This window comes from Rana temporaria, chromosome 1, assembly GCF_905171775.1.
Source record: "Rana temporaria chromosome 1, aRanTem1.1, whole genome shotgun sequence".
In the NCBI taxonomy this organism is placed as follows: Eukaryota; Metazoa; Chordata; class Amphibia; order Anura; family Ranidae; genus Rana; species Rana temporaria.
The window spans coordinates 192133831-192153011 of NC_053489.1; the positions used below are offsets into that span (position 1 = coordinate 192133831).

The 19181-nt window shown below is 40.7% G+C and overlaps 1 protein-coding gene across 1 annotated transcript in view; it reads right to left on the minus strand.

Annotated features, from left to right (window-relative positions):
• TMEM132D (transmembrane protein 132D) overlaps positions 1-19181 on the minus strand; it is a 1355124-nt gene that overhangs the window by 608466 nt on the left and 727477 nt on the right. The window contains exon 3 of the mRNA XM_040347385.1: positions 10072-10215. Coding sequence (XP_040203319.1) covers positions 10072-10215 — 144 coding nt within the window. The remainder of the gene's footprint in view (positions 1-10071; positions 10216-19181) is intronic.

Sequence of the window (19181 nt, forward strand, 5' to 3'; positions counted from 1 at the left end):
GAATGACTTCTACCCTTTAATGAAATCAACTCATTACATCTAAATGTGTGTACTGAACCAACTCCGAGGCCACATGCTTGTTATCCCCTGTCTGCTCATTCACAGGCAGCCAAACTAAACCTGTCACACAAAACAAAGCTGTGTATAAAAATAAGTAGTACCAGATACCTACACAACCTTAGTGTATCTTGAAATTTCACTTCTTTCCAGAAGCCAAAACCTGAACTTTCCATATATGAGGACAGTGGTTCTACAGAAATTGATCTACAGATCGACTTCTGTACAACCAGCTTGCCTATTAAATGGCACTACATCAGCACTGACGGCTATAGCCAGAAATGCTGATCAGTGTATTATGAATGCAAGGAAATTTCCTCACTGTCAGAACACAATAGCTCAACGGGAGTGATTCCCAAAACCAACCTCAAATGTGTGGATGGGGAAATCGAGTCAATCGACTTGTTAATAAAAAAAAAACTGAATCATCTATAGGCTGCTTTGCATAAGGCCAATAAAATACCTCTCATTGGTTTCCACATTGGATTCAGGGATGCAAGAGGCATGTCTTTGCAGTATTTTGCAAGTTTGTATACAGCGACTCACAGTGCTCAGTTTAACTATCTGGATTTTGCAAAGGCATTCGATACAGTTCCCCATAAAGGTTTACTGTACAAATTAAGGTCTGTCAGCATAGACCAAAGGGTGAGTACATGGATTGAAAACTGGCTACAAGGGCGAGTCCAGAGGGTGGTGATAAATGGGGAGTACTCGGAATGGTCTTGTGTGAAATTGGGGACCCCCAGGGTTCTGTCCTGGGACCAATCCTATTTAATGTATTCATAAATGATCTGAAGGATGGGATAAACAGCTCAATCTCAGTATTTGCTGAAGATACTAAGCAGGGTAATAACTTATACACAGGATGAAGAAACCTTGCAAGAAGATCTAAACCAATTAATGGTGTGAGCTACCACATGGAAAATTAGGTTTGTTGTAGAAAATTAAAAAAAAAATGCATTTGTGTAAAATATAATTGCAATTTACTCGCTAGGTGGAGAACCTCTGGGGGAATTTAGGATGGAAAAGGACCTGGGGGGTCAGCAATTACATCCAATGCCAGGCTGCTGCAAGCAAGACCAACTGAATATTGGCATGCATTAAAAAAGGGGATTAACCACTTGCCGCTCGCCGGCCGTCAAATGACGACTGGACGGTGCAGCTCTTGTTCTGGGTGGGCGTCATATGACGTCTTCGCCTTGCCGGGCCACTAGGGGGCACGCGCGCGCAACCACTGGTTCCGCGCTAGCGCCGCGTCACTGGGAACTCGATGCGTGTGCCCAGTAACGGAGCAGGACCGTGGATCTGTGTGTGTAAACACATAGATCCACGTCCTTTCAGGTGAGAGGAGAACAATGGTGTGTTCCTTGTACAGAGGAACACTGATCGGTCTCCTCCCCTTGTCAGCCCCCTCCCCCTACAGTTAGAATCACTCCCTAGGACACATATTTAACCCTTTAATCGCCCCTAGTGTTAACCCTTTCCCTGTCAGTCACAATTATACAGTAATCAATGCATTTTATAGCATGGATCGCTGTATAAATGTGAATGGTCCCAAAATAGTGTCAAAAGTGTCCGATATGTCCGCCGCAATATCGCAGTCACGATAAAAATCGCAGATCGCCGCCATTACTAGTAAAAAAATAATAATAATAATAAAAATGCTATAAATGTATCCCCTATTTTGTAGACGCTATAACTTTTGCGCAATTGTCTTTCAAAGTGTGACAGCGCTGAAAGCTAAAAAATGGCCTGGGCAGGAAGGAGGTGAAAGTGCCCTGTATTAAGGTGGTTAAAGTGTTTGTTAAGGCATATATATATATATAAGTCTATGCCAGCCCCTCTATTAGCGTTAAGAGTTATTAAGAGTCTCCAAGTTGAAGCATATAGAGCAGTGGATAAATTAAGGGCAGGCTTGCCTGGAGGGAGCCCACTCCTCCTTAAAGGCAGAGGGACACATTTCATACCCAGCACAATGGCAGTTGAATGCATCCAATGTGCCCCCACACACTTACCAGCTAGCTATTTGCACCACTAGACGACTGAATACAACAATCTGTTGAACATGCATACATAGTTATGTTTTGATAGGTTTTAATGTGATCAACTCAACGCTGTATCCTGGCCTAGGCCAACAAGGCCCAGGCCTAGGGCAGCACTTTGCAGGGGGGCAGCACGGAAAGAGTCCCCGCTGACTTGTGCTACACTGTTGGTGTGACGCAGACTGCTTCTCATAGGTGTGCGCAGCCTATGGCATTAGGGTGTGCACCCCAAAGCACAAAAACACACTACCGATCACTCACGGTGTTCATTCAGAAAGGGAAGGGGTTGGTAAATTATATATTTACTGGCCCCTTACAACACTCATCCTAAAATATCCTGCAGCAACAGGTGGCGGGAGAGGAGGGAAGCCAGCAGTGCTTCGGGGGGAGGGAGGAGCCAGGCAAGTAGGGGGAATCTGTTCTGCAAAGGGTGATTAAGGTGTGCCTAGGCACACCTGGCACACCCTGTGCGCACGCCTATGCTGCTTCTAATTCTGATTGTCTTATCATCCTGGACCACAAACCTTCCTTACTGAGCTCTATGTTTTCTGCTGCCCCATTGGCATGGTTCTATCTTCTTAGTCCTCTCCATACATTTTTCAAAAATGTGTGCTTAAAGTAGAACTATAGAAACACTTTTGTTGTTAATTTTGGATAGAGTAAGGGGGGTTAGAGCCCCTGTCAGTTTATTTTTTACCATACCTGTCCCATTGCAGAGATTTCCCTTCACTTCCTGCCCCATAGCCAAACAGGAAGTGAGAGGAAATCTATGCAAATTAAGGGAATCCACCCCCCCCCCCCCTCAGGCCCTAAGAATTGGGACCCCACTCAAAATGTCAGGGCGGGTCTTAAACAGAAAGGGGTGTGGTCTTGACAGGAAGGGGTGTGTCATATTTAAATTAGGGGGTGCACGAGTTTAGTCAGGCCTAGGGCAGCACAAAACCTAAATACACCACTGGATCAACTCACTTTAAGCTAAACAGAACCAATATGCAGTTTGTCAAACAATGTCAAATTTTAATAATGACTTCCTGAGCAGTGTTGATAATACATTTCCTTTAAAGTTGGCTATAAAAAAATAATGTTTTTTAACACATTCTTTTTTTTTTTTTGTGTGAATATGAGATAAAAATTCAAAGATTGTGTTTTCAACAGAACATACAAAAATTACTATACAAATAAAGAAGAAGCATCTTAAATGTTACAAAAACAACATGATTATAGAGGTTAGCACAACGATTTACATTTCTTTGCATGGTCAAAGAACTTCATTTTTTATCATACTTCACAAAGTACATTTTTATTATATCAAAGGATAAATGAAAAAATAGCTACTGCATATATGGTTAAATATCGAGTAGCATAGGCAACATATGCTTATTTAAAACCTGTAGCATATCTGTCAAATGAAGAGTATACATCTGAAAAAAATGGGAGGCAAGGGTGACATCAGCATGCCTCAATGCTGCCTCCTAGGCACTTCCATGAGAATAAAATCCTGTAATGGGCTGGGGTGCATTCTCAAGGAATATTGAGTGCTTTTTCAGAAGGCAGCAGTGAGCTGCAGTGCTGTCAACCTGAATGGAATAGGATACTGTCAGAATTTATATATGAGCTTTTTTATATTGTAATATTGGCAATGTACAATGTTATATAAAATACATGTATAGAACTTATGGTTTGGTTGGTAACTTTTTACTTGATCTTGCGGTGTCCTAAATTAGCGATCATTTGGCATAAATATTTTCCCTGACGTGCTTTGCGCGGTTTTACGTTGCGCCGGGTTTTGAGAATCGCGACGGGCGTGAAAAAAAAAATGAGTTGCGGCGGGAAATTTTTATTTTTTTTTTAAAAATGACAGCGACGCGGGATAGAAGGGTCTACTTTTACAAGGTGTAAACAGTTTAGGCCTTGCAAAAGCAGCCCTAATATTGCGACGGCAAACTAATACTTACGGAGAAAAAACGAAGCTTAAAAGCTTCGTGGATCTCCGTAAGTGCTAATTTGCATACCCGAAGCAGCATTTCGACGAGAAATGCCCCCAGCGGCGGCTGCGGTACTGCATCCTAAGATCCGACAGTGTAAGTCCCTTACACATGTCGGATCTTCTGCCTATCTATGTGAAACTGATTCTGTGGATCAGTTCCATAGATAGAAACAGGGATACGACAGCGTATCAGTAGATACGCCGGCGTATCCCTTTTGTGGATTAGGCCCTAACTAACTAACCTGCCTGCTTAATCTGGCTCAATCTCTCTATTGCCATCCACTATAACACACTATACGAGTGCTGTGTAAGCAGCCTTATATAGTGTGGGGCATGGACTTAGTCCCCCTGAGCCATGATTGGCCAAAGGCACCCTGCCTTTGGCCAATTATGACTCTCGCTGAGGAGTGTGCTGTAATTGGCCAAAGCATGCAGGTCAGGTGTATGCTTTGGCCAATCATCATACGGCAATGCACTGCGATCTCGCAGTGCATTATGGGGCGTTCTGCAGAGATCAAATTTTCCGCGAACGCCCCATAAAAATTTTTGTTCGGCGAACAGGCTAACAGCCGATGTTCGAGTCAAACCTACATTCGACTCGAACTCGAAGCTCATCCCTAGTGATGATTTGTCATTACTACCAATTATTCCTGTTTATAACTCAAATGTTAGTCTCTCAACAGAAGTGCTATACACATCCCTCTGGTTTGATCATCTGCCAAGCCATTAAAAACAGGTGGGACTCCTTGGAGAAAAGCATTTACTGTATATCCTATCTGCAGCTACGTTTCTATTTATAATTGTTCAAATATTAGAATATATGTTATTTGTCATTACTCATTTAAATGTCATATACAGTTTGCTTTTATCTGCAAGTGTTTGTGTGCTCTTTCCCTGCACATTTTGAAATGAACCCCAAAAACATAAACTATCATGTAACCTTCATAATTCAAAAATACCTTTTTTTGGGAGGGAGGTATTGTGAAAAAATAGATTTTGCCCAGTGTGGAGCTTTAACATGGAAAGTGGAAGTTCTGTTTTAAGGACTCCTCACAGCCTTACATGACACATTTGGGATTTCATTTTTTGGAGGGGAGTAGGTACCTAGTTTTGATAGGCACCCAGTTCCTACTTCCGCTCGGGTCGCCTAGGCAACTCGAGCGGAAGTTCTTCTCTCCCCCTCCATCCCTACAATCTTCTGGGACATGTTCCATTGCCTGGAAATTGAGGAGCCGCAGCGTGACTCACGAATGCGCAGTGCCCACCCGGCTGTGAAGCCACAAGCTTTCACAGCCGGGTGACCACACTTGTGATGCTGACACCAGGGAGAGGCGACGTGTAGCTGATGACTTTTAACTACTTCCCACCTGGCCTATAGCAAAATGACGACCGGGCGGTGGTTGCGTTAACCATGACTGGACGTCATATGAAATCCAGCAGGATAACAGCCACCACGCGCCCCTGGGATCGCGCATAGCGGCGATTGGTGGCTCTTTACCATGTGATCAGCTGTGTCCAATCATGGCTGATCACGATGTAAACAGGAAGAGCCATTGATGGGCTTTTCCTCATCTGACGGGGGGGGGGGACTGTGCTGATTGTTTATCAGTGCAGCCCCCCCTTGGATCCTGCCCAGGACCACTATCATGCTGCCCAAGACCACCAGGATGGCCATCCACACTGGACCACCAGGTATGCCCCCCCTAGACCACTTGGAGAATGCAAATCTGTGCCCAGGAAGCTGCCAATCAATGCCCACTCACAATGCTACCACTGCCAGTGCCTTCAGGGATGCCTATAAGTGCAGCGTATCAGTGCCCATCAGTGCCACATATCAATGCCCATCAGTGCTGCCTATCAGTGCCACCCATAAGTACCCATATTTGCTGCCTTACAGTGCCCATCAGTGTTGCCTATCAGTGTCCATCAGTGCCCACTAGTGCCACCCATGAGTGTCCATCAGTACCGCCTATCAATGCCCATCAGTGCTGCATATCAGTGCAACCCATCAGTGCCGCCTACCAGTGCCCATTACTGTCGCATATCAGTGCCCATCGTCAGTGCCCGTCAGTGCCCGCTCATTTGGTGCCACCTCATCGGTGCCACCTTATCAGTGCCTATAAGTGCTGCCTTATCAGTGCCCATCAGTGAATGAGAAAACGTACTTATTTACAACATTTTATAACAGAAACAAAAGCAAAACTTTTATTTTTTTCAAAGTTTTATTTTTTGGCAAAAAATAGAAACCACAGAGGTGATCAAATACCACCAAAAGAAAGCTCTATTTGTGGGGAAAATTCTGTTTGGGTACAGTGTAGCATGACCGCGCAACTGTCATTTTAACAGCGACAGCGCTGAAAGCTGAAAATTGGCTTTTACAGGAAGGGGGGTAAGTGCCTGGTATTGAAGTGGTTAATAAACACAAAAATATCCGGATCTCTCCTTAAGTAGCAGTGTCTGATATCACTTCCCATATATTATATAACGTTTTGAAAATTAGGATATTAAAACAACAATAATTTGCGATGTAAGTCTGGGTAAAAATAATAATATGTTGTTAGCACTGTAAATAATTGTAAATTGGATGGTGGTTTTTCATTTAATTTTTGCCTATTATACACTCATGCAATGCCATCTGTTTGTTATTAGGCATTTAGTTATTTCAGTGGATTGCCCACCAGCAAAATGTCACTGGCAATGACTTACACTTATGGGCACTGTGCGCCAAGTCTGATTAATCTATGATATTCATTGGTATGTGCCAGCCAAGTCATTAGCATTATTGACTGTATTTTACTAGTTTTAAATAGGTTTCCTTAGCTATAATTGTTCCATTAAAGATTGGAAGTAACTCTGTCTAAATTGGGCAAACCTCTAAAAGCTTTATATATTGGTGGAGTATCAGCAGTTACCTATATGATAACAATGAGCAATACTTCAGGCATCTTAGTAAGCAAAAAAGTTTACCTGACATCCCCATTTATTATGCATCAATTCAGACAAAAATCTGTTTTTAGCTACATCATTATTATTATTTAAAAACATTATATTATTTTGGAAAACACAAAACTATGCTATACAAATTAAAATTGTGTGCTAGTATTTGTTTTCTTATCTCTCTCTTACTGCAAGAGCTTATGTCATGTAATAGTCAAGGGTAGGTTTGTTAGTCTTTTGGAGTAGCAGTGTGCTATTAGGCTCCAACCCAACTGACCACACACTGGTTCTGACAGTGGATGGCCTCTTACCTGGCTGCAGATCACCTGTCAAGCTACCTTTACATCAACATGTGTGTGTGTGTATGTCTGAGCTGTTGAGGGAGGGAAGCTGAGGAATTTATTTTCTCAGAGCATATCCGGGAACCAAGGAAGTTCTGGGGAAATGTATTTAAAGAGGCTGCTCTTGCATCTGAGCATGCTAAGTAAGAATGACGTGAGACCCGCCGTGACAGCTCTTAAATAGCCGAGGGCAGGGCCACCCGTAACATGCGTGGGTGACCCCGCCCCCTGTGATGCAACTAGGGTTTCCGGCGGTTTCCCAGTGGTGTCACGGGTGATCCCGCCCCCTCTGACACAACGGGAAATCCCTGTTGCGTCAGAGGGGGTGGTGTCACCCATAACACCACGCAAAACCGCCGGAAACCCCCGTTGCATCAGAGGGGGTGGGGTCACCACGCACATCACAGCAGGTCTTTCGTCATTCGGCGGGCGTCTCCCATGCAGGCAGAATCGATCATGGCGGTGTGTATCGTCGGGTCGTGGAAGGATTACATCGCTGGAATTTTTTTTCATTTTCATTAAAGGACTTGTCCCAAGCTGTGTGTGTGTTTTTTTTACCATTTTTGTCACTTTTTTGGGTGAAATGGTAGGGGTACCCCGTTACCAATTCACATAGGGGGGGCGGGATCTGGGAGTCCCCTTTGTTAAAGGGGGCTTCAAGATTCTGATAAGCCACCCGCCCGCAGACCCCCACAACCACTGGGCAAGGGTTGTGGGGATGAGGCCCTTGTCCCCATCAACATGGGGACAACCTTCCCATGTTGAGGGCATGTGGCCTGGTAAAGTTCAGGATGGGGGGCGCTCTCTCGTCCCCCCTCTTTTCCTGTGGCCTGCCAGGTTGTGTGCTCGGATAAGGGTCTGGTATGGATTTTTGGTGGGAACTCCAAGCCATATTTTTTGGGCATTGGGTTTCCCTTAATATTCATACCAGACCCAACGGGCCTGGTAATGGACTGGGGGGGAACCCATGCCATTTTTTTCAATGATTTTGATCTGTATTGCCGGGACCCGACAGTTCATTATAGCCACGAGTCGTTTTAAATGACTTTTTTTTCCTTTTGAAAATGTCATTTTGTGCAGGAACTGTTCTAAACATGGGGAAAATGTGCCACTTTACAGGCATACTATAGACACCCCCCAGGTACGAAATTTAAAGGAATATTTCACTTTTATTGTTTCACTTTAAGCATTATTAAAATCACTGCTCCCAAAAAAACTTTTTTTGCATTGACCCAGGTCCCCAAACACTTTTTATGACAATACCATGCATATAAGCCTTTAAAATTAGCACTTTTGATTTCTCCCATAGACTTTTAAAGGGTGTTCCGCAGCTTTCGAATTTGCCACGAACACCCCAAATTGTTCGCTATTCGGCTAACAGGTGAACACCCAATGTGCGAGTCGAACTTACGTTCGACTCGAACATCGGGCTCATCCATAGTGGTAGCTGCATCCTAAACAAATATAGAAAAACATATAGACTATACGAGCTAAAAACACATATATAATACAGGTAAGCAGCTGCTTAAGCAATCTTTGACACCAAATGCAAAAATATATTAAATGTATAAAGCAGAGCTAAAGATCAGTGTTGTGAAAACACAAATGAATTAAACATCAACAAATATAGTGATATCAAACTTATTAAGTAAAAAAACACACGAGTAAAAATATCACCAAATACATGAAAATAAAGTTCATAAAAGCTCATATACAAGGGTTAGGGTGAGAAAATAAGTGCACAACAAATGATCAAAAGGAACAAATCGTCCAGGATTCAAAATTCGCAGTACTTCCACTACCAGGTGACACCGAGTGCTCAAACTTCTTACCAGATTCTGTGAACCATCATATAGCGTGGTCAAATTTGCATGAAGGGAAACGCCAAAACGCCAAATGTATATCCAGTCAGGGTTGTTTTTTATATGGTCAGAGTCCATGCAGGGAGTCGGGGTGTCCAGGCATCCTCCTTCTCCAGAGTCCGGGGCTCATCCCTCCCTCTCACACAGCTGGGAGACAGAGGCAGCCACAGGTCCTGGAGAAGAAGCCACCCGCCGGGTCTAACACCAACCCTCACCCGCACACCGAACACCCATCTGCCACCACTGTGACCCTAACCAACTGAGTCACACCAACCGAGCACACCCCACCCACAGCGCTGACTGTACACAGCAACACTGAGCCAAGCTTCGCCCTGTCCACAGAACAATAATAGAACATTAATATGTCTATATTGGAGATATGAAAGGTCAGGTACTCTGTATGGCATGAACAGGGGGAAAGGAGGATATGGGAAATTCCTCCAAGGCATATGGAACTCCAATTGTACCCATGGTCACTAGTACTGTTTTGTGTATAAAAAAGCCATGCCAATAAACCTAGTTCCAAGGGACAACCAAATATATGCAATGCACAACATAACAAGCACATCTACTTTGATATTTTCCATGAACAGTATGAACATGAATTTTTCATAATAAGGGTAACATTTTGGACATAAGAACACATAGTGGATTTGATTATCAAGCACAAAATAAAAATGCTAATAAAGGCAGACTTAGAAAAGGCAAACAAAAAGAGTACTATAGTGAGGAGATGCTTTATGAAATTACATAAATAAGTGATTGCAATAATTATACACATCACTATATAACCATGTAACCAATTTTAGGTAAGGTTTCCAAAAATCAAGATATTTGTCACCTACCTGTTTTCTGAAATAGGATATTTCCTCTGGCAATCAATGATAACAGGAGACAGCCGCCCTGGAAAATCCATGTTTTCTTTAACATCCCATAAATGTGAGCTGGTCCTTATACCAAATGTACTGACACCTTCTGTAAGTTTAGCCCTGCAAAAGAAAACAGTCACATGCTTAATGTGCAGTAAAAGAAGGAAAATCACCGCTCAAGGTGGGTCTGCTATAGGGTCATACACAGGTGTAGGATTCCAAGGGTGCTGGCAGTGCACTAGGCAAGCATGGGCGTAAAATGAAGGATGGATGGCCGCACTCCAAACCAAACAGGTTGTCTTTATTTAAACGAACAGCAAAACATACCAGATCACAGCAACAGAAACAGGAGGATAACCGACGTTTCGCACTGACTTAGTGCTTATTCATGGCTGGAATGAATAAGCACTAAGTCAGTGCGAAACGTCGGTTATCCTCCTGTTTCTGTTGCTGTGATCTGGTATGTTTTGCTGTTCGTTTAAATAAAGACAACCTGTTTGGTTTGGAGTGCGGCCATCCATCCTTCATTTTACGCCCATTAATGTGCAGTAAGACACAGAGATTCTTAAACACCCTAGTAATAAGTAATAAAACAACAGAAATGGTTTGGTAGGAAAAGAGGAATCACAAAGAAAGTAAATTAGGAAACAGTAGTCCCAGAGACGTCCTTGCAGTGAACTAAGAAGGGTGACTGGAAACAAGCTGAAAAATAGCATAGAATCTGTCTGTCATTGTTAGCATTTGCTTGGATCCCCTTGTCTGTCAATTCTAAAGAGCTATTCACGGACTTATATGATAAGATAAGGTGTTCATTGGATTACTGTAGAAACTGTATTGCACACCTTTCAGTTCAAAAATGTAAATTGAACCTGAGCTCATTTTGGGCATTCCTTTTTTTTTAATATATATATATATATATATATATATATATATATATATATATATATATATATATATATATATATATATATATATAAGAGGACTAATAAGGAAGGCACTATGACATTCAGAGTGATTATGCCTTATATGCCTTAGGGTCAGAAAATCAAGTGACAGTCTGGTAGACAGAACTTTTGGCATTGCCTTACCTGTTGAGGGATTGAAGTGTGCTGTTCTTACACATTTAGGCCCGGATTCACAGAGACTTACGCCAACGTATCTACTGATACGTCGTCTTGAGTCCAAATGAGCGCCATCGTATCTATGCGCTGATTCTTTAAATGAGATACGCCTGAATTTTGCCAAGAATAGACCGACGTAAGTCTCTTACGCCATCGTATCCTGGGTGCATATTTACGCTGGCCGCTAGGGGCGCTTCCGTTGATTTATGCATTGAATATGTAAATGAGCAAGATACGCCGATTCACGAACGTACTTGCGCCCGTCGCTGTAATCTACGTAGTTTACGTAAGGCGTTTTTCCGGCGTAAAGTTAAACCACCAAAAAGCTGGTCTAAGTTGTTTAGGGTATGGACGTCGGAACTGCCGTCAGATTTTACGTCGTTTACGGAAGTCGTACGTGAATGTGGCAGGGCGTAAGTTACGTTCACGTCGTACGCATTGAGCCGTCGTATCTTAGGGAGTATTTGCGACGTGATTCTGAGCATGCGTGCGCATGCACCGTTCGTTCGGCCATGCATTTACATGGGGTCACGCTTCATTATAATACTACACGCCCACTGCCTTGCTACTTTGAATTAGGCGGGCTTACGCCGGCCATTTTACGTTACGCCGGTGTAAATATGGGAGCAAGTGCTTTGTGAATACTCAGCTTGCCTCTCAATGTTACACCGGCGTAGCGCATATGAGATGCTCTACGTCTATCTAAAGATGTGCCGATCTCTCTGAATTTGGCCCTTAAAGTGCTGAATGACCTGAATTTAAATAGATTGGACAATAAAGGAGCAGCAACACAATTATAGAGTTATGATTAGATGATGGAGGTCACAAGAATTTCACCTTGTTAACTAAAATAAGGGAACAGCCTTAAGTAAACCAAACTCTTTGAACCAATTAACATGAACGGGTTCATTTTTTTTAAAATGAACAATTTATAATAAAATAAACTATATTTACAAGATTATAGCCTTCCCAATAACCATTACACTTACACATAGTGTTGAGCAGAATATGCCATATTCGATTTCGCGATATATCTCGAATATATATTCGAATATTCGAGATATATTCGCTAAATTCGAATATTCGTGATATTTTATCGAAAGTAAATGATTGCGATTTTTCGCTATTGCGAATGCGAAAATAATTGCGATTTTTTGATAACTGCGGTAGGATCACTCTGATTGGCTCAGAATATTTGTGATATTTTATCGAAATATCGCAACATGCGAATGCGATATTTATTGCGCAATTTCGAGAAATGCTGGAGGAGCGCTCTGATTGGCTCAGAATATTCGTGATATTTTATCGAAATATCGCAACATGCGAATGCGATATTTATTGCGCAATTTCGAGAAATGCTGTAGGAGCACTCTGATTGGCTCAGAATATTTGTGATATTTTACAATACAAAATAATTGCGAATATTCGGCAAATGCGGAAGGAGCACTCTGATTGGCTCAGAATATTCTTGATATTTTACAATACAAAATAATTGCGAATATTCGGCAAATGCAGAAGGAGCACTCTGATTGGCTCAGAATATTCTTGATATTTTACAATACAAAATAATTGCGAATATTCGGCAAATGCGGAAGGAGCACTCTGATTGGCTCAGAATATTCTTGATATTTTACAATAGAAAATAAAAAGTGTTTTGCATTGGTGGTGATTCTTTACTCTATCCATCTGTCACAGCCGTTTGTCAATCAAACACCTTAAAGATTGAACACGTTCATGCTGCATGCTTTGGACTTTTTTTCACTTCACATATCAAAGACATTTTTATGAAAGATTATTTTTCTATTATTGGGACTATATTTCTTTATATATTTGTTTCACTGTGTATTTCACAAGTTATTTGCGCTTGCTTATTTTATAATTTGCCCACATGTCTTGTCACTAGACATATTTTTTATTCTTGTAGAGCGACTCCATTTTCTGTCTTGTATTAATTTATGTTGTATAACATTTTTGAGTTGCTGCTGTATTCTCCCCTTTTTTAAGGTATGCGCAATTTTTTCCTTCTTACAAAAAATAATAATATCAAACATACAAATATTCATAACATACACATACACAAAGCCCCCCCCTTTTGCATCAGAGACAATCAGAGTTCTCCTACCACAGTTATCGAAAATTCGCAATCATTTTCGCATTCGCAATAGCGAAAAATCGCAATTTTTTTTTTTCAATTTGGCAACATAATAGGATCGCCTCAGCTTAGCTACTCGGCCCAGGGTCTCTAATCATACCAGCAATGCTTTTAGACGTCGATAGGATGTGATCTGTTTTAAAAATCAAATTGAAAAAATGCGAATATTCGGAATTGCGAATATTCACCGCGAAATTCGAAATATAGCGCGATTTCTCGAATATGCTATATTCGAGTCGAATATTCGCAATGCGAATATTCGTGAGCAACACTACTTACACAAAGCTGGGGAACATCTATACATGGTATGTTCTAGAAGCCTGTCAAACATATTTAAATGCCATACTAAACACAAATATTCAGGCAAGAAATCTGAAAGATATTTATAACTGCTAATAATATGGCTAGCTTATGCCTGGCTTACCAAGAATGAAGAGTCACTCTGAAAATACATCAATAAAGGTTATTAGTGTGCTGAAGGTTAATTAAAATCCCTTTGGACACATAATGCATCTTTAAAAAATTAATAAAAAAGTCTTGTTTTGATGCTTTCAAACAAACACACATTTTATGAATGAAGAAAAACAAAGAAATCAAAAATCTGAACTTTAAGCACTGGGCTGCTTTGCCTGAAAATCATTTTAATAGCAGCCTCCCATGCAATGTTCCTGTTGTGCTGTGCAACCTCTGTAGTCTTCTCAGTTGCTCCTTCCAATATAAGTCTAAGGCCCCGTACACACGTCCGAGGAACTCGACGATGCCAAACACATCGAGTTCCTCGTCGAGTTCAGTGTTGAAGCCGCCGAGGATCTCGGCGGGCCGACTTTCCTCATTGAACAACAAGGAAATAGAGAACATGTTCTCTATTTGGCCCGACGAGTTCCTCGTCGGCTTCCTCGCTGAAAAGTGTACACACGACCGAGTTTCTCGGCAGAATCCAGCTCCGATCGAGTTTCTGGCTGAATTCTGCCGAGAAACTTGGTCGTGTGTACGGGGCCTCAGTAAGAAGGAAGCATTAGCACTCCAAAGCGAATTCCCATTCACATGGGAGGGGAAAGAACTACAAAAACTTGGAAAAAATGAACTGCCGTCCTTGGGAATCTGTACCAATCTAACTTTTTTTCCACTGCTCAGTGAAATTAAAACAGAAATTAAGAAACTCTCATGGATGGGAAGAATAAATATGTTAAAAATGGTAATACTCCTGAAAATAGTATACAAATTTCAAATGATTCCAATAACACTTCCCCAGGCTTTCTTTAGAACAATAAAAACAATGATCTTAAGATATATTTGACAGGATAAGAAGCAAAGAGTACAGTACGCAATATTAAGCAGAGATAAAATGCATGGGGGATTAGCAGCACCAGATATAAAAATATATTACAATGCAATTATAATAACATAAATGATAGAATAGACAAAAATAAAAAATAAATAAAAAGATGGGTAGTTATGGAAAGTACAGAACACTGGTTGAAGGTAAACAATTTGACAAGAAATGTTTTTAATCATTTCCGGACCGCGGCACGACGATATACGTCGCCACTTTGAAGGGGGATATCTCTGTTATGGCAACAGCTAGCTGCCATAACACAAATATCCTCGTCTTCAGCCGACACTCTGGTTTCTGATAATGGTGGTCTCTTTATCGGATATGGCCCAAAAGACCACCGTTATCGGCGGCAGGAGATGCCCCCCTCCCGCCACTCTCCCTTGCCCTCCGCCGCTTACCGGAGCCATTGGCAGCAGCGAGGCGATCGGGTTCACTCTCCTGCTTGGTATGGATATGAGTGAGGGGAAGATGGCCCCCACCCATCTCTATACCATAGCAGGGCGGAAGCGACGCCACTTCCGCCCATAGCTCTTAAAGGGCCGTTTTTTTCTTGATTTTTTTAAATACCAAAATTTTTTAATTGCATTTTTTAACTAAATATGAGATCTGAGGTCTTTTTGACCCCGGATCTCATATTTAAGAGGACCTGTCATGCTTTTTTCTATTACAAGGGATATTTACATTCCTTGTAATAGGAATACAAGTGACCCAAAAAAAATCTTAAAATGCCCCTACCCGTCAAGCTTGCGCGCAGAAGCAAACGCAAACTTGAGCAGCGCCCGCATATGAAAATTGTGTTTAAACCACACATGTGAGGTATCGCCACGATCATTAGAGTGAGAGTAATAATTCTAGCCCTAGAACGCCTCTGTAACTAAAAACATGCAACCTGTAGAATTTTTTAAACATTGCATATGGAGATTTTTAAGGGTAAAATTTGTAGCCATTCTACGAGCGGGCACAACTTTGAAGCGTGACATGTGGTTTATCAATTTACTCAGCGTAACATTATCTTTCACAATATCCCAAAAAATTTTTTGCTAACTTTACTGTTCTCTGATTTTTTAACAAAAAAAGTGTATTTTTTAAAAAAAAAGTGTGCTTGTAAGACTTCTGCGCAAATACGGTGTGACATAAAGTATTGCAACGACCGCCATTTTATTCTCTAGGGTGTTAGAAAAAAATGTATAATGTTTGGGGGTTCTAAGTAATTTTCTATAAAAAAAAACAGTTTTTACCTTGTAAACAACAAATCTTAGAAAGAGGATCGGTCCTTAAGTGGTTAAAGTATGGGATTTAATTTAAGACAAATGGGAATATAATTCACCACTAATTGCACTTCCAGGGCCATTTTTTTTTGTTGGGTAAAGGGACACTTTTTGAAGCTGGATGGGGAACAAACATTTAAAAGACAAAGGGGTAGATCCACAAGAAAGTACGCCGGCGTATATATTGATATGCCGGCGTAATTTCAAAATTCCTGCATCGTATCTTTGTCTTGAATCCTCAAAACAAGATACGACGGCATCTGGGTTAGATCCGACAGGCGTACGTCTTCGGATCTTAGATGCAATATTTCGACTTCCGCTAGGTGGCGTTCCTGTCGTAATCTGCGTTGATTATGCAAATTAGCTTTTTCCGGCGATCCACGAACGTACGAGCGTCCGTAGCATTCTTTTATGTCGTTTCCGTTCGTCTTTTTCTGGCATATAGTTAAAGCTGCTATCTGGTGGCGTACTCAATGTTAGGTATCGCCGTCGTTCCCGCGGATAATTTTGAAAATTTTACATCGTTTGCGTAAGTGGTCCGTTAATGGGGCTGGACGCCATTTACGTTCACGTCGAAAACAATGACGTCCTTGAGACGTCATTTGGAGCAATGCACCCTGGGAGTTTTGACAGACGGGGCATGCGCAGTTCGTTCGGCACGGGGATGCGCTTCATTTAAATGAAACACGCCCCCTACTCTCCACATTTGAATTCCGCGCCCTTACGCCATGAGAGATACCCTACGCCTCCGTAGCTTACGGCGCAAATTATTTCAGGATTCAAAGAATAGCAAAGTAAGTTACAGCGGCGTAGCGTATCTCACATACGCTGCGCCCACGCAGATGTATGTGGATCTGCCCCATAGTAGATTAAAATAGGTTAAAGTATAAAAGTGAAATAAAGATCAATGAATGTAGGTATTTACAGCTGAAGCATTGTGTGACAACCTTACCACAGGCAATTAGAACAGAGGAAAACTTAAAGGCTAAGTTCACCTTTTTTTTCTAAATTCCAGCTCCCCTATGCACCAATATATATCCATGATTCCAAGCATATCTATTGTTTCTGTCTTACGTCCTTACAGACTATAGGTTATGACACAGGAAGGAGTTGACCAGATGACCTCATTAGCACACACCCTGCATCATCCACCCTCCCACTCCCAGCTGCACTTTTTTTAAATAGAATGCAATCAATCAGTGATCACCATTCTCAATAAATACACAATATACAATCAGATTGCATAGTGAATGGCCAAATTTAAGTACATAGAAGGGAGTGGACAGAAACATTTTGTCAATAGTAAATAGTAAAATGTCTATTTTAATTTGATGGATGCAAAAAATTTATGCTTACAAACATGATTAAGGGAATATAGAAAAGTGCAGTTTCATTAAAAACTGACCAATTGCAATTGGCACATTGATTAAACACCACATACACATACTGACAAAAGATACTACATATAACATACAAATAAACGTCCAGACGCCCTGTATCGATGCACAGTCTGTGTGATGAGGAAATTTTATCTGGGTAATCATACCCAGATGAACTAACACGGATTTAGACAGATTTGTGAACAATATTCAAGCGAAATAGACACAGAAAAAATTGTAGATCTTTAAGTTCAGCTCATGATAAATAGGGGCAAACACAAAAGTGTTGCGTTTATAATTTTGCTCAGTGTATTTATTAATGCTAGCAGATGAGTATTAAAAAGTAATCAATGTTGATATGGTGAATGAAGTTCCACTTTAAGTTACATTCTTATATCTATAATTTGCATCAAATAATATTACATGCTATATTGATGCTGATTCCTTACCTGCTGGACTTGCTTTGTATGACCCACTATGTAAACCCTGTTAGAAAGGTGCCATGTTTTCTTTGTATTGTGGAGTCCTGGCTTGTTGCTACCTTTTAGAATGACCAACTTTGTTTAAAAAAAAAGTTCTGTTCTTTCCTTTGTAAACTAGAATATTTTCCTGGCTTAATGCACTTCCTGAATATGACCCTCTTCGTGAATTTAGATGGAACGATTTTGAATATTTATTCATTCATTGGAGTCCTGGCCTACTGTTCTTTTTTGTTAGGACCCACTTTGTGGACACTGAAAATATTTAAAAATGATTGAATTGTGTACTGGAATCCTGGATTGTTGCAAATTTCTCTTTATATGGCCAATTTGGCCTATTTTGTAAACCTCTTTGAAAAGGTGTCAGTTCATGGTACATCTTATCTTGATTGCTCCATCCATAACCTATAACCCACTGAAAGACTGGGTCTACAGAATGGACCAGTGGTTTGAAATGCTCCAGTTTGTGATAGAGGTTCAACTCTACCTTACCCCCACCTTATTAATTCCTTGCTAATATTTTAAATGTCATTTAGATGAACTATTGATTCATTGGTCATAATTTGTCTGCAATGCAAGCTCCGATTAGAGTTAACATTTATTGACTCTTTTGCCTATCTCTTGACATAGTGCATATCTTTTTTCTAATCACGCTAGCTACATTACATTGAAAGAAGTAATCTTTTCTGTTTAAAAATACACAATTTGGTGATACACATTTAACATTTTAAATATTTCCTTTACCTGTTTATTATGCTACACATTCACCTAAGCTGTCAGGAAAGATTATTTCTAAGACAATTAGTTTAACATTTTATGTGAAATAAAGCAGAATACATTTCCTCACAATTATATTTTTCTTAATAAGAATTAAAATAATTAAATTAGGTGTTTGCACAGCATGCTTACATCCCAAACCTTGAAATCTTCCAACATTATAATTGAATCATTTTTTAATTTAATGGTATTTTATAGAATTCGATTTTTATAAATTGAATCCATAACAGTTAAATATATAAAATATATGTAAATTAAGATGAAGAACCATAATTATTAATTTAAAGTATAGCTACAGCCAAAACAAATTTTCCTTTTCACCTAGAAGATTTTTTTGTGCCATTGATTGGGTTTTCTTTTGCTTCTTATCCTGTAGACACAACAAAAAGTGGGAGGAAATCTTACCACAGTAAAGGAAATCCCCTCATATAAAGTTGTCACCAGAACCAGAACAAGTGTCCCTATTAAAAGTGACGCAGTCGAAGGGAGAGTAATCACTGTGGCAAACAGAGAGGGTAAAATTCCAAGTGAGGACAGCTGACAATGATTCTAATGCCGCGTACATACGATCGGT